Below are 14,991 nucleotides of genomic sequence, written 5' to 3' on the forward strand. Positions count from 1 at the left end.
TATCTTCTTCCCATCTTATTGGACTCTCTTAGTTTCTCTCTTGACGTACTGTGGGCACTTGATGTTCCTTCCCTCTTACCTTTCATTTAGTCTCCTGGAGCAGACCATAACCCCTTTCATCTTATTTATTCTGCTGTGGACTTTTCAGGTGTAAAGCTCCTACCAATATATGGTTACCATCTTGTGTTCATTCCTTGCTGTTCTCTTTGGGTTTAAATCCCCTTCCTCCTCTGATTGCTGCTTTCAAATGGTTCTTAACAGGTTCATAGATTAGTACTAGGCTAATTGCCCTTGTGGGCTATTTTAAGCCTAGCCAGTTACCCCATGTGAAAATCAAACCCTGCACCTTGTGTCTGCAACTTCTGGTTTTCCCTGTACAATTGAACCTTCTGTCCTTTTGACTTTTGCCTATGCTTAGCCAGCCCCCTGCCAAAGTTGGATTTTTAATCCTCCATCTTGGATTTGAGCATTGCCGGATGTGGATCATTCATCTTGCTGCTTTTTCCTCAACTTTTTGTCCTGTCCTTCTTGCTTTCACTCCTCTAACATTTGTTTGCTCCTTTCACTTCACTTTCCCCACAGTTGCTACTTGCTTCCTTTGCATTTGATCTTTCCTTCGTGACCACTTCATGCATTCCATTTCACTCTGGTCTAATACACTACAGTCAAACCCAAGACTGATGTTTCCATAATTACTGATCTGCTTCCTTTGTTTTTCATTTCAATACCTTAGTATTTTTACTCACCTGAATTTGGAACTTCCTTTAATTATGATCAGTTGATTGGAATATGCAAGCATATTTCATATCAAAGGAATGGAACGACTACTTCTAGTTTACAGGAGGAAGAAAGGCCTGAGTTATCTTTTTTTCTGAACCATTAAAATTACGTTTTTCTTTTTCTTCTCTATTTCTCAATCACCCTCAGGCTATTCTCCACCTTGACACAATAACCTTTCAGTATACATATGTATGCACAATAAGAGCTGCAATCATACATCTTAGATTGTGCTTTTATTCTTTGACCCTACATTTCTTGCTCATGCCCATACGCACCCAATGGCAAGCATGCACTCGTCCTTTGTAAATTATACCTACACTTCTGCATACATTGTAGTCCACTGGCTGTGCCCAGTTCAAGAGGACATCTCCAAGGGACTGCAACACGGACAGTGCCCCCAGACAAATATACCTCATCCTTTCCTACAGCAAAGGTTGAACAAGTACAGAAAGCTTCATCACTCCTTCCACATTTGATGCCTGAACCACTAATCAAATACAAGTGACCTGGGCAGTAGTAAGGGCATGCTCTTAACCAACGACAGCGACAGAATACAGAAGTACCACAAACACCAAGCAAGTACACAACACTGAAGAAGAAATCTTTTTTTTTTTTTTTTTAAGACTTAAATATATCTAGCTAAACAGCTGGAAGGAAATGGATAAGGAAGACAGAGACCACAAAAATAACTTTCCCCGACACGAAATGGAGATAGATATGATAAGAGGGACTAAGAACCACACTAACCAATAACTTGAAAAAAATTAATAGCATGTCACTCACTGAAGAATTCCCTGAGGAGCTCAGAATGTTGAGAAACATGGCAAATGAGATCGGAGGGATTTGGAGGAGAAGAGTATCATGGGTAGGGGAGGAGCTCAGATGTTGGAACCTACAGCTTTGGTATACAGCCAAGCTGGATCCGTTGCTAGGATCCGAAACCCGTAGATTGAAAAGCAAAGGAAGGCATCATCATCAAATCAGTTATTCTGTAGTAGTATCCTATCAGACAAACATTAGCAAACGTGTAATCAATGTAACTTCATTGAGGCTTTAGAAAGGCATATAGCATAGGCCTTAACAAGCCAGAAAAAAAGAAAGTGGACAAGTGAATCACTGAAGAGATTACACTGTAAGCAAGAAGAAAGGGGAACTCTGAAGAAAGCCTGCAGTTTGGTCTTTAGACCAGCACTGCTCAATACCTTCACAAATGACATTACCAAGTAAATATACACCTGGTTTTATACGTAAATTTGAAAGACAAACTATTCAAAAAGTTAGCTCTAGGTGCATACATTATGCAGACAAGTCTGACATGCATACATATCACTTCATTTACTTGCATTTTTGTACTGGGGATAAGCACTACCATCTGGACAAACAATGACCCTCAAAAACAAGGTGAAAGAATCCAAAGTGACATTTTCCAGGTGGAATCACTGGCTTAATATATTTTTCAGGTTAACATGTTCACAAAATGAATCCCCAATTCAGACCATCTGTGGCACATTTTTTAAAGGAAATTTTAAAAGCCTTCTAATATACTGCATTTTCAATCAGTTAAACAGTTCAGTTATAAAATCATAAAAAATATCAGTGTTCGTAGTCAAACAAATATGAAGAGATTGGTGAAATTCAATGAGAAAATAAAGTGTCTGCCTTTGTTGCAACTGTACCACCATAAGAAAGACAGTAGACTGTATAGTTATCTCCAAGATCGGGTGTGACCCTAAAACTATACAATCTACTACCTCATCCCAAGGGGCACATAATCTTTTGCAGTTCTTGTAAACCACTTTGCTGGGAATACTGAAAAGGAAGACATCTGACGTACAAAATAAATTATATAACATACCTGACAGATTCTGCTCTGATGAGTTGTTTGTTTGAAGAGCTGTGACCTGAAAAACACATTTCCTTTAATGCACTGCCTTAGTCTTTGAACTTCATTAACTACATTAAAGCCCATTCAGCTATCACTTACACAATTAATACATCAAAAACGGACTAGATATTCACTATCACAGAAAGAATTGTCTGCTACAGAACTTAATCTTCACAATGAAAACCCAAGAACATAAAATACATCACCAAAGCAAGCATATGCTTGTTTGGAATTCTTCACTCAAGTATTTCTAATGACTGCATGATAAAAATAAAAATCTTCCAGTACATCATCAGTTTTTGATTCCCAGCATTAACAAGATATCTAAAAGCTCAAACATTCAAACACAACGATGTTCACTCTGCAGATCTCAACAGCCAGCGGATGAAACCATCAGCAGCTTTCTGAAGAACATTACTTCACATATCTAATGCCTGACTGTAAACATGAACTGGAAACGCATCACAAAAAAAAAAACTCATTTAAAAACACAGATGTATGGAGTACATTTCAGGTGACACACTGGCTGTTCCAATGAATGTTATGCTTTGTCAAAATATTTCTAAATTAAGCACCACTACAACTGTAAAGCAGACACTAGTTCCAGAAGTTACACGTACACAACCCGCAGGAAAAGATTAGTAATTAATTCATAAACCACTCATCAGGGAATGATGGGTTAAAAGATAATGAGAACTACGTGTCATATTTAAAAAATGAAAACTGCTGCAATCAAACAACTGCTGACAATCCCCAATATCCTCCTCCATTACTACATGGGTAAAAGCACCATTCCTGAATTTTTGAGAATAGTTATTTTCTAAAATTTTCAATTCTCCAAATGTCAGTAAGAATTATGCTGCGATTTACAAGAGTGAAGCAGTAATGGATGTTTAAGTAACAAAATGGTAATGAAAATAAAGCCTGGCAAGTCCTACTTATCTTTAACAGTAGATGTTCAAATTTCACACTGCCTCAGTGGCATATGGGTTATATGCCTGCACAAACCCATGACGGCAGCTTTCCAGAGCTCAGAATCTCCTCCACTATGTGATAGTGGATTGGCCAAGTCCCTCCAATCACGGGAAGCCTAATTCCTGTCACAGCGAGTCAGATATTCATGTTTTAGTGCTAAGTATGACGAACCGAGGAGGACCAGAAGCAGGAATCACCTGAAACAAACCAATCTGCAGCCACAGAACACAAACACAAATAACTAAAGCCAACCAACAATACAACAAGGTTAGGGAGGACATATGTATAGCTCCCAAGCATGCAACAAAGCCCAGGAGGATTGGGATTTTTGCTTGTAAGTGTCTGTACAACTATTTTTATACCTGAACGAGATAAATAATTCTTCCTCAGATAGACAGCAAGTGTGGGCAGTGTGATTGGGAAGAAAGAGGTAACTGGGAACATACATTTTGGGAGTGCAAGGAGTTGGCAGATTTTAATAATTCCCTAGAGTACTCTGTCAAAAACACCGGGTGAGAAAATGGCTGTAATTCAGGAAATGACGCTAATACCTAGCCCACTGTAAGGCCTTGCTATGATTAATTCTGCTGGCTGCCAAAAAAGCAATTACTAGAAAATAGAAAACAAAGTCTAAAAAAGAAGTTGTGTCTTATAACGTTCCACCTATGTTGTCGATCTTCCCTAATCCTTGACTGTGGGTTCTGTTCCAAGCCACGGAACCGACTCAGCTGTTATTCCAGCTCGTGCCTTTCAAAAAATCGCAAGCTAAGCTCTACCCACAATGCTCCTCACCCAAATTACCTCAGACAGAGTTTGCAAAATATAGTGACAGACATGAAATAATAGACGAGAGACTATGTCCTTATTATGAAGCCAGTCTTTGGGAATACTCAATCCACCATGAGTTCTAAAGGCAGAGGGAAGGAGGGAGGGAATATTAAGGATTACTGAAGATTGACAACACAGATGGAACGTTATGGTAAGACATAACTTCTTTTTCTGATATTATCAATCTTCACATAATCCTTGACAATGGGACAAAGTCCCTAGCTACCCGAAACTTGGGAGAACTCATGGAAGCATATTCCTGAGCACCACTGAGCCAAATGATGCACGTCTCCTAGAGATCTAATCCAGTTGTAACGTGTAAAAAAAAAAAAAGGTATGAGGACATGCCCATGTTGCTGGTGCACAGATATCAACTAAAGAAGCTCTGGCATGAAAAACTGCAGATGCTGTTATAGCTCTTGTTGAATGTGCTTTTACAAGACCTGGTGGAGTCCCTTTTTGTTGTAAACAAAGGTGTTACAGTCCTTAAGCCATTTCGCCAGGGTAACTTTAGACTTAGAGACTGAAAAGGCAGTGAATACTTGGTCGGACTTTCAAATATCCTTTGTTCTGTGAATGTAGAAGTGTAAATACCTGTGTACGTTTAGTAAATGTAGACAGCATTCCACTTTACTGGAAAAATTGGGAAAAAAGAGTGGGAGATGCAAGGTCTGATTGATATTTTACTCAGAAACAACCTTTGGCAAGAATGATTCATCTGGAGGGAGACCCTGTTCCTTATAAAATATCAAATGGAGGGTCTGCACGACAAGGCTTGTACTTCTGATATTCTCCTGGCAGAAGTGATTGCTACTAAAAATAAGGTCTTCCAGGACAAGAATTTTAAATCACAATTTGCTGAAGGTTCAAAAAGGGGAGAAATAAGACACTGAAGTACGAAATTCAAATCCTGTGGGGTAGAGGGTTCTTTATATGAAGGTCTGAGCATTAAGGTTCCTTTCAAAAATGCTTTACAAAGTTTATGCGACGTGAGTGATGAACCGTTGAAACAAATATGGAAGTTAGGTATCACAGCAAGATGCACCTGAACTGCAGAGGCTGATGAGCCAGACTCAAAGTAAGCCTAAGAAGTCTACAACTCTGTCAACAGGTGCTGAATATGGACCAAGAATACAGTCTAGCAACCACTTAGTAAACTTTAGTCACTTGTTATGGTACAATTTTCTAGTTGAAGGTTTGTGGTAGGCTAAAATAATGAGCTGGACTGGAGAGTTGAGGGAGGGAGGGATGCCTGGCAAACAGAACTGGAGAAGCCATGCAGTGAGCTTGAGATGCTGTAGATTCTGATGAAACAGTACCTCTCTGGGTGGGACAATAGGTCCAGAGCTGGGTCCAGTATCCAGGGTTTCTGAAGCAGATGAGGCCACAGGAAGTGAAACTAGACCTGTCGAGGCCAGAATGGGTCAACGAGAATTATTCTGTTCTTCAAGATACTGGCTTTTCTTTTGAAACTGACATATCAGTGCAATTGGAGGAAAGGCATACAATAGACCATGGGGCCAATCGTGAATAAGAACGTCTCTAGGTGACTCCTCCCCCGCGGGGGGGGGGGATTAGGGAAAACTGTTGCATTTGTTGTTCAGAGGGGACGCAAACAGGTCAAAAGCAAGGCTGGCCCCAGTGACAGAAAATCTTTTCCATCACCACTGGACTGAGAAAACACTAGCGAGGTATAAATAGACGTTATGTTCTTACCATAACGTTCCATGTTAGTTGTCTTCTTCTCGCCTTCTTCTTGCTGGATGGGTTCGGAGCCGACCTCGGCTGCGACTCGGCCACTCTAAAAGCTCGAGAGTTGGTTCCACCGGCTCGAGGCTCCCCTTATATCCCACAATGCTAGGAGTGAGTTACCTCAGATCTCGTTTGTAAGCTAGGCCCAGCTTATAATAATAGCAGAATAACTAGAAACAAAGTCCACCTCTATAAACAAGGGAGAAGAGAAGGGTGACCTACATCCTGATCCAGGAAAATATGCACAGCAGAGCATATACCTAAAGTAAAGAGGTGGTAGAAAGAGAGGTCACAATCAAAACTCCTCTAGGTCTGTCCAGGCCAGGGGGAAGGAGGGTGGGACGCAAGAAGAAGGCGAGAAGAAGACAACTAACATGGAACGTTATGGTAAGAACATAACTTCTATATGTTAAGTTGTCTATCTCGCCTTCATTCTTGCTGGATGGGACCGCGTCCCTAGCACCTTGTCCCGGGTGGCCTAACGGAACAGACTCCTGAGAACAGTGGAACCAAAGTTAGCTCTATGCCTAGAAGCTAAGTCCAACTTATAATGAGAAATGAAAGTGTGAGGAGTAGCCCAAGTAGCCGCTGCACAAATGGTGTCAATAGGCAGTCTGTCTTGGAAGGCTATAGAAGTAGCCAAAGCTCTGGTGGAATGGGCTTTAGGTTTGTTAGGCAGCTTTTGGTGTCTAATTTCATAAATAAGGGAAATCAGAGATGTTAGCCATCTAGATAATGATACCTTTGAAACTGAAAGTCCCTTTCTGCCTTCTGCATAAGAGACAAACAGCTGGTCAGATTTTCTGAATTGTTTGGTTCTATCCAAATAGTACCTTAACTGACGATGAACATCTAGCCAATGCAATTTTTGTTCAGACCTGTTAGAATATTCTGGAAAAAACACAGGGAGGTCAATGCTTTGATTTAGGTTAGACGCCGAGGCTATCTTAGGTAAAAGGACGGGTTGGTTCAGAAGATACCCTGTCCTTATGGAACAACAGATAAGGAGGTCGACAGCTGAGTGCATGAAGTTCTGAAACTCTTCTAGCTGAATTAATAGCTACCAGAAAGAGAGTCTTCCATGACAGCAATTTTAAAGAACAGGAGGCTGCAGGTTCGAAAGGGGGAAGAATCAAAGAACTAAGAACTAAATTTAGGTCCCAAGGAGGAGGAGGATTTCTTATAGGAGGTCTGAGTAGAAAAACTCCCTTCAAAAGGCTTTGCAAAGCTTGTGGGACATTATGGCAGACTCTGAAATGCCCACATGAAAGTTAGAAATAGCTGCCAATTGAACTTTAAGAGTAGAAGGAGATGAACCTGCATGGAAGAGTTCAGCTAGAAAATCAAGGACCATTTGGATGGAAGCAGTGAAAGGATCTATGTCCCTTCCTTGAGCCCAATAGGCGAAACGTTTCCACTTACTCAAATAAATCTATCGAGTGGAAGATTTATGGGAAGCTATCAAAATATCTCGAACAGAGTGAGATATTTGAGGAAGCCTAGCTAAGGTTGGAATTGGAGGAACCAAGCAGTGAGGTTCAGAGAGGGAAGGGAGCGATGAAACTGACCCGACTGATGGATCAAAAGATCTGGAACTAGGTCCAGATGCCAAGGTCGCTCCAACAGAAAATGATGCAGAAAGGGGAACCAAACCTGTCGAGGCCAGTAAGGAGCAATGAGGATCAACGAGGCCTTCTGAGCGATAGCTTTCTGTATCACTTGAGAGATTAGTGGGAAGGGAGGAAATGCATACAGAAGTCCCCGGGGCCAAACTTGGACTAGAGCGTCTCTGCTGGGCTGGCCTGTTAACGGGAATAGGGTGAAATAATCTCTGCACTTGCTGTTTTGGGGAGTAGCAAAAAGATCGCAGCAAGGCTGACCCCACATGAGAAAAATCTCTCACACAACAGAGTCTTTCAGAGACCACTCGTGAGGCATGAGAATAGCTCTGCTCAACTTGTCCGCGATTTGATTGGACTTCCCGGGGATTGCGTTGCTATCAGAAACCGCTGAGAAGAAATCGCCCATTGCCACAGTCTGAGTGCTTCTCGACACAGGGGGTAGGACCTGGTTCCGCCTTGTTTGTTGATATACCACACTACAGACATATTGTCCGTCTGGATTGCTATCGTTCCCAAGGGAAGAGAGTCTTGAAGGGCTTGCAACACTAAAAGCACTGCTCTCATCTCTAGAACATTTATGCGCAAGTGGCATTCGTCTGGTTGCCATGTGCCCTGGACAGTTCTGCCCTGATAATGCCCCCCCCACCCGATCAGGGAGGCGTCCGTTGTCAGAGTAGCAACCGGAGGGGGAGGAACAAAGGGTCTTCCCAAGAAGAGCTGAGGGGAAGACATCCACCACAGAAGATGATTCCTGCATGTTTGCGTAATCATAATGGTGTGGGACATCGGAAGTTGCTGGTATGACCATTGTGTGAAGAGCATCCATTGAAGGATTCTCATGTGGAATCTGGCTAATGGAAGCAGAGGTATGGCAGCTGCCATAATCCCCAATACTTTCAGAACTAACCTGGCTTTGACTCTGTTGCTGCTGAAGAGGAGCGAGACCAGTTTGTGTATGTCTGTTATTCTCAGATCTGTTAGCCTCGCAGACATGTTGACTGTCTAGAATTGAGCCTATGAAGGTAATAACACGACAAGGCGACAAAACAGACTTTTCGCAATTTATTGAAATGCCTAAGTTTTGACAAATGCGAAAGGTGTAGTCCCTGGCCCTTAGAAGAAGATGCTTGGTGGGAGCTGTGAGGAGCCAGTCGTCCAAATATGGAAACACCTGGAATCCTTGACGTCTCAGGTGAGAAGCTACCACTGCCATGCATTTGGTAAACACCCGGGGGGCAGTGGTGAGTCCAAAGGGCAGGGCTCTGAATTGAAAATGACTGGTTCCCAGCCTGAAGCGGAGAAATCTTCTGGAGCGTCTGTTCACTTTTATATGGTAGAACGCATCCTGAAGGTCTATAGAGCACATCCAGTTTTTTCTTCCCAATAGGGGAAGGATGGACTGTAGCGTGACCATCCAAAATCGTGTTTTCTTGACCAACTTGTTCAAGATACTGAGATCCAAAATTGGTCTCCAGTCCCCTGTTTTTTTTGGAACTAAAAAGAACCTGGAGTAGATTCCGGATCCTTGCTGGTCTGCTGGAACTGGCTGAATTGCTCTTTTTGCAAGCAGCTTTGAAATTTCCAAAGCTGCAAGATCCCTTTGAGCGGGTGGAACATCTGGAAGGGATTTTTTTGATCGGTTTGGAATGCAAACGAAGGGAATGGAATAGCCTTCGGAAATGATGGACTGTACCCACTTGTCTCGAGTTAGGGATAGCCAGGCTTCTGGGTACAGTGACAATCTTCCCCCGACTTCCTCGAAGGTGGACAGTCGGGCAACACCTCAGGGATGCGGAAAGGGCTTATCGGAGAAAGTTTCTCGATTGCCCTGGTTCTGCGGACCCCCCCTGCCTCTAGGGCGACGTCTACCATTGTTGTTCCCCCCTCTGCCTCTGGCGGGGAACAGACTCTGTCGCCAGGCTAAGTCCCTTGAGATTGTTTGCGGAACCACATTTTTCCACTTTTCTGGCCTTTGGGGTAAGGCCTAGAAGGAGTAGAAAAACGGACTCCGACGGCAGAAAGAGTCTTGCCATCAGTCTCGCACCTAGTCAAGGTTTCTTTCACTTGAGGACCAAAAAGAGATGATCCATCAAACGGGGAATTAGTGAACGACGTTTTAAAGGGGTCCGCAAAGTTGCATAGCCGCATCCAGGCATGCCTGCGTAAGGCCACTCCTGTCCCTGCGGCCCTGCTCGCTCCATCAGCCGCATACGAAAGGAGACACATGGAGGAGTTAGCTATGGAGTTCAGGGTAGCCAGCTGAGTGTTCATCTTGTCTTGAAAACCCGCAGCTGTAGGATCCTTCAACATATCACTCGCTTCTTTGATCAAGTCTCTTTGAAGACGAGTAAAATGGCATAGGTAGTTCAGCGAACGCATTGCAAAGGTCGCTGACGAGAACATCCGCTTCCCGTACCTGTCCATAGACCTAGATTCCTTGTTAGGTGGATGAACAGGCACTGAAGGATCAGCTAGTTCCTTCTTAGTGGCAGCAGCAACCACCATAGCATCCACAGAAACTCCCTTTGTCAGAAATTGTTTATCTGTTGGTGCCGTGATAAATTTTGAGGGTCTCCTGGGAGTGGGGTCCACTGAATCAGGAGCCGTCCATGCCTTTTTTGCTAACACCTGCATGAGGGGGGTCAAAGGGGGGAGACACCCAGGAGGTGGAAGGGCGAGAGCCAAACGCCTCAAGATACACAGATTCATCCTCCGAAGGGTTGAGGGCTGGCCAATTTCCCCTCTGTTTGAGGATTTCTAGAATGTCTGCAAAGGAGACATCTTCAGAAGGGGAATGGGGGGAACCCTCGGAATCCTCTAAATCTGTGTCAGAGGTGACGGACTCAGGTGAGTCTATGTGTTTCCTCTTACACTTTCTCTTCCGAGGGGGCTCTTCTGCCAATTCAGGAGAGGCCTCGGAAGAGGATGAGATCCCCACAAGGGATTCCTGAGGAGCTGGCTCTCTGTGGTCTGGGATGAGGGAGTGAGTAGACTTGACCTGAGGCACCGAAGAGGGAGGGGCGGACGGAGCCGACTGTGGAGTTGAACCAGGTTCCAACACACTCCGCATGACCTCGAACGCACCCCTGTCAGGCAGAGCCAGAGGTCCCCGCTCCGAGAAGCTGAAAACCTCCCTCGGCACCGACAGTGATGGCTCCGAGGCCGATGTCGGAGCCGAACTCACCAGCGCCGAAGCACCGAGAGGGAGAGCGGGGTCGGACAAGGGTCCGATGCCACTCACCCCTCGAGCCGACGAGGGAAGTCCGGCGCCGAGATTCTTCTAAGGAAGAAATCGAGCCGACGACGGAGCCGAAGACATTTGTATCGGCTCCGACGCTACCACAGTCTCGGTTCAGCGCCCGGCCCGAGCTCAAAGGAGTCGGAGGAGGAACATAATGAGGAACAGGGTCAGGCATCGACTGATAAGTCGGGCTCTGAAGCATTTGGGCCAGTGCCTCGGACTTAAGTCGACTCACTACCCTCTGAAGGTCATGGTCCGAAAGCCTCGATGACCTAGAGGAGTGAGATCTATGGCTCCGTTCAGACAGCAAGGGAGATGCTGGAGCCGAATGAACGGAGCCAAGGGACGGTGACCTGGACCTCTTTCTAGATGTCGGCTCCAAAGGTCTAGTCGGAGCCGACACAGGAATTTCCAACACCTCGGCTCCAGCCGGAGCCGAGGGAACCACAGAAGCTGCAGTCTGAGACTCATCGGCTCCAGCCGGAGCCGATGTAGGAAGAGGTTTTGAAGCCTTAGGCCTCGACTCAGTAGCTGGAGCCGAGGACCCAGAAGCCTTAGAGGGTTTGCCCGAAGAAACAGTAAGGGAACCCTCAGGCTTAAGTAAACCTCTCAAAATAAGTTTATTTTTTCTTTCCTGCAGGACTCTGGGGCTGAAGCCATGGCATACAGCACAAGAGTCCTGCAGGTGCAAAGGTCCCAGGCAGTAAACACAAGAAGTGTGACCGTCTGTCAGAGACATTTTCTGACAGCACGAGTCACACTTCTTGAAGCCTGAGACCTTTGAATCCTTGGACATTATCAAGGACCTAAGTGTAACCACACACAGAAAACACACACACACTGATTACACTAAAAGGAAAGTTAAGTAAATTATACTAATTAAACTATTTAGTTAGCTTAAGTATAAAAAATATCCCTAACACAACAAGCACTCCACTAGGGATAGTAGGGCCCGAAGGCCTAAGGGAAGAACTTTTAAGTTCTTGAGGGAAAAAAATGGGAATAAAAAAAAAAGGGATGAAATATACTAAACTAAGGGAAATATGAACAATTTAGTAAAGAAAAGGGGATTTAAACTAGTTTAAATCGACTGATTAAACTACTGACCTGAGCCGGTAGAAAAACAACACCTCGATCGCTGTAGCGGCAAACGAGATCTGAGGTAACTCACGCCTAGCATTGTGGGATATAAGGGGAGCCTCGAGCCGGTGGAACCAACTCTCGAGCTTTTAGAGTGGCCGAGTCGGAGCCGAGGTAGGCTCCGAACCCATCCAGCAAGAATGAAGGCGAGATAGACAACTTAACATGAATGGTTCTGACAAATTTGTCCTCGATCATGTTGAAACTCCCCGGAATGTGCACTGCTATCAGAAAGTGGCTGGAGGAAATCACTCATTGCTAAACTCTGAGCACTTCTCAACAAAAAGGTTGTTGATGCACCAGACTATCAACATACTGTTTGTATTGCAATCATTACCAAAGTGAGGATATCTTGAAATGCCTACAATGCTAAGAGCACAGCCCTCATCTCTAGGACATTGAAATGCAAGGTGGCCTCCAGCTGGGACCAAGTGTCTTGGACCGTTTCTCCAAGAGAATGCCCCCCCCCCCCCCCAATCTGGGATGCATTCATGGTCACTATGGCTTGGGTTCGAGGAGGGATAAAGGGACGGCCCGATAATATTTTGTTGGAGTGAAGCCACCAACTTAGGTCTTCCTTGCAATGACTGGTGCTCACAATCACATAGGACAGTGGCTGGTTCAATAAGGACCACTGGGAGGCTAAAAGCCATTGAAGAATTCGCATGTGATATCTGGCCAGGGGAACTACAATAATAGAGGCTGCCATTGATCCTAGAGTCTGTAGAATGAGTCTTGCTACTAATTTCTTGTTAAGAATGATCTGGCTCACTTGTAATCTGATTATTTGGAGTCTTTCGAGAGGAAGTGACGCAAAGCCAGTGATTGTGTCGAGCAGAGCTCCAATGAACTCCAGGTGCTGTGATGGTTCTAGATGGGATCTCTCAAAGTTTATAGGGGATTCCTAAGCTGGAACAAAGAATGTAATCTCATGCCTTTCGGTGTGGACGTTTGGTGGGGGTGGCAAGGAGCCGGTCTAGATATGGAAACACTTGGAATCCTAGCAATCTGAAATGGGCTGCTACCACTGCCATGCACTCGGTGAACACCCTGGGAGCAGTGGTGAGAGCAAAGGGCAGTGCCCAGAACGGACAGTGACTGGCTCCCAGCTGGAAGCACAGGAATCTTCTGGACCGCTTGTCCATTTTAATATGGTAATATGTATACTCAAGATCTATCGAGCACATCCAATCATCTTTTCCCAGCAACGGAAGTACAGACTGAACAGGAGACCATCTGGAATTTGGTCTGTTGAACTGATTTGTTCAACTGACTGAGGTCCAAAATCGGTCTCCAATCCCCTGTTTACTCTGGCACTAAAAAGAATCTTGAGTAAATTCCGGTTCCTCTCTGGTCTAATGAGATTACCTGGATAACTCTTTTGCAGTTTTTGAATTTTTAAGACTGTTGCCTCCCTATGACTGGGTGGAAAGTCCAGAATTCTTCTTCGTCTTTTCGGAAAAGGGATGATGTAAACCCTGGTAATGATCCTCTGCACCTATTTGCCCATCATATTTTCTAGCCAGGCAGACTGGTGCAGGGGTAATCGTCCCCCAACTGCCTCCAGAAGAAGGCAATCAGGCCTCCTTTCAGGAGCACTGATAGGAGTTGCCAGATAAATTGTCTCTGGAACCCTGAATCTGCAGCCATTTCCAACTTTTGAAAGGCATCTTACATTATTACTCCCTGCTCTGCCCTGGGGGAAGTCATTGCCATGCGAGTCCTGGAAAGGTCCTTGGGTCTTTTTGAACCATAGTCTACCACTTCTCAAGTTCCTGGAATATGGCCTCTGAGTGCTGGAAAAGCATACACCTATGGCAGAAAGGGTCTTCCCATCTTTCTCGCATCTGGCTAGGGTCTCTAACTTTGGGGCGAAACAGGTATGAACTGTGAAACATTTCGTTGATGTAAGAAGACTTAAATGGCTCCGCAAAATCACATAAGTGCATCCAGGAGTGGCTCCTGACGGCTAAGTCTGAACCCATTACTTTTGTTACCCCTTTGGCAGCATGAGCAATTAAGTCTCATGGACAAAATGGAGACTGATTCTAGGGTGGTGAGCTCAAACTCCTTCAGCTACTGTTTCTGCCAGGGTATCTGAAAGCTCTTTAATCAGATCTCTTTGAAGCCTGGCAAAATGTGTCATACAGTTCAAGGACCTGAGAGCGAAGGTTGAAGCATATACATGCTTCCCAAATATAGCCATCATCCTAGACTCTCTGTTAGGAGGATGGATAGTAAGACATTCATCAGCAAGCCCCTTTTTAGTGGCTGCTGCAACCATCATGGCATCTACAGAAATGCATTTGGCCCAGTGTTGCTCATCTTCAGGGGCAGAGAGAATGTGATCAGGCTTCTTAGGAATCGGCACTATAGAGTCAGGTATCGTCCAAGTCTGCTGAGCAATCAACTTAAGGTTGTCAGCAGGTGGAGAAATCCAAGAGATAGAGGGCTGGGCATGAAAAGTCTCTAGGTATATGGATTCCTCTGAGGAAGGTTGAATGATAGTCCAGCCATCCCTCTGTTTTAGGATTTCTAGGATGTCCCCGAAAGAAACATCTTCAAGGAGTGACTTAGGGGAGCCACCTTCTTCACTGAAATCAGTATTTTCTGTGAAGGACTCTTCAGGGGAGTCCAAGTGCTTCCTCTTGCACTTTTTTCTTAGAAGGTACCTCTTCAGCAGGATGCTGCAGGGAGGTTTCTGAAGATGACAACCTGAGAGGTTTGGTCCTGAAGCTTTTGTGCCCTCTGTCCCAAAGTACAGACTG

At 44.6% G+C, this 14,991-nt stretch overlaps 1 protein-coding gene across 1 annotated transcript in view; it reads right to left on the minus strand.

Moving 5' to 3' along the window:
- Positions 1 to 14,991, minus strand: part of HUWE1 (HECT, UBA and WWE domain containing E3 ubiquitin protein ligase 1) — a gene marked incomplete in the record, with an annotated part of 5,008,559 nt that overhangs the window by 1,069,443 nt on the left and 3,924,125 nt on the right. The window contains 1 exon segment of the mRNA XM_044079288.1: positions 2,636 to 2,681. Coding sequence (XP_043935223.1) covers positions 2,636 to 2,681 — 46 coding nt within the window.

This window comes from Protopterus annectens, chromosome 8.part0, assembly GCF_019279795.1.
Source record: "Protopterus annectens isolate FY-2018-M chromosome 8.part0, PAN1.0, whole genome shotgun sequence".
Lineage (NCBI taxonomy): Eukaryota > Metazoa > Chordata > Ceratodontiformes > Protopteridae > Protopterus > Protopterus annectens.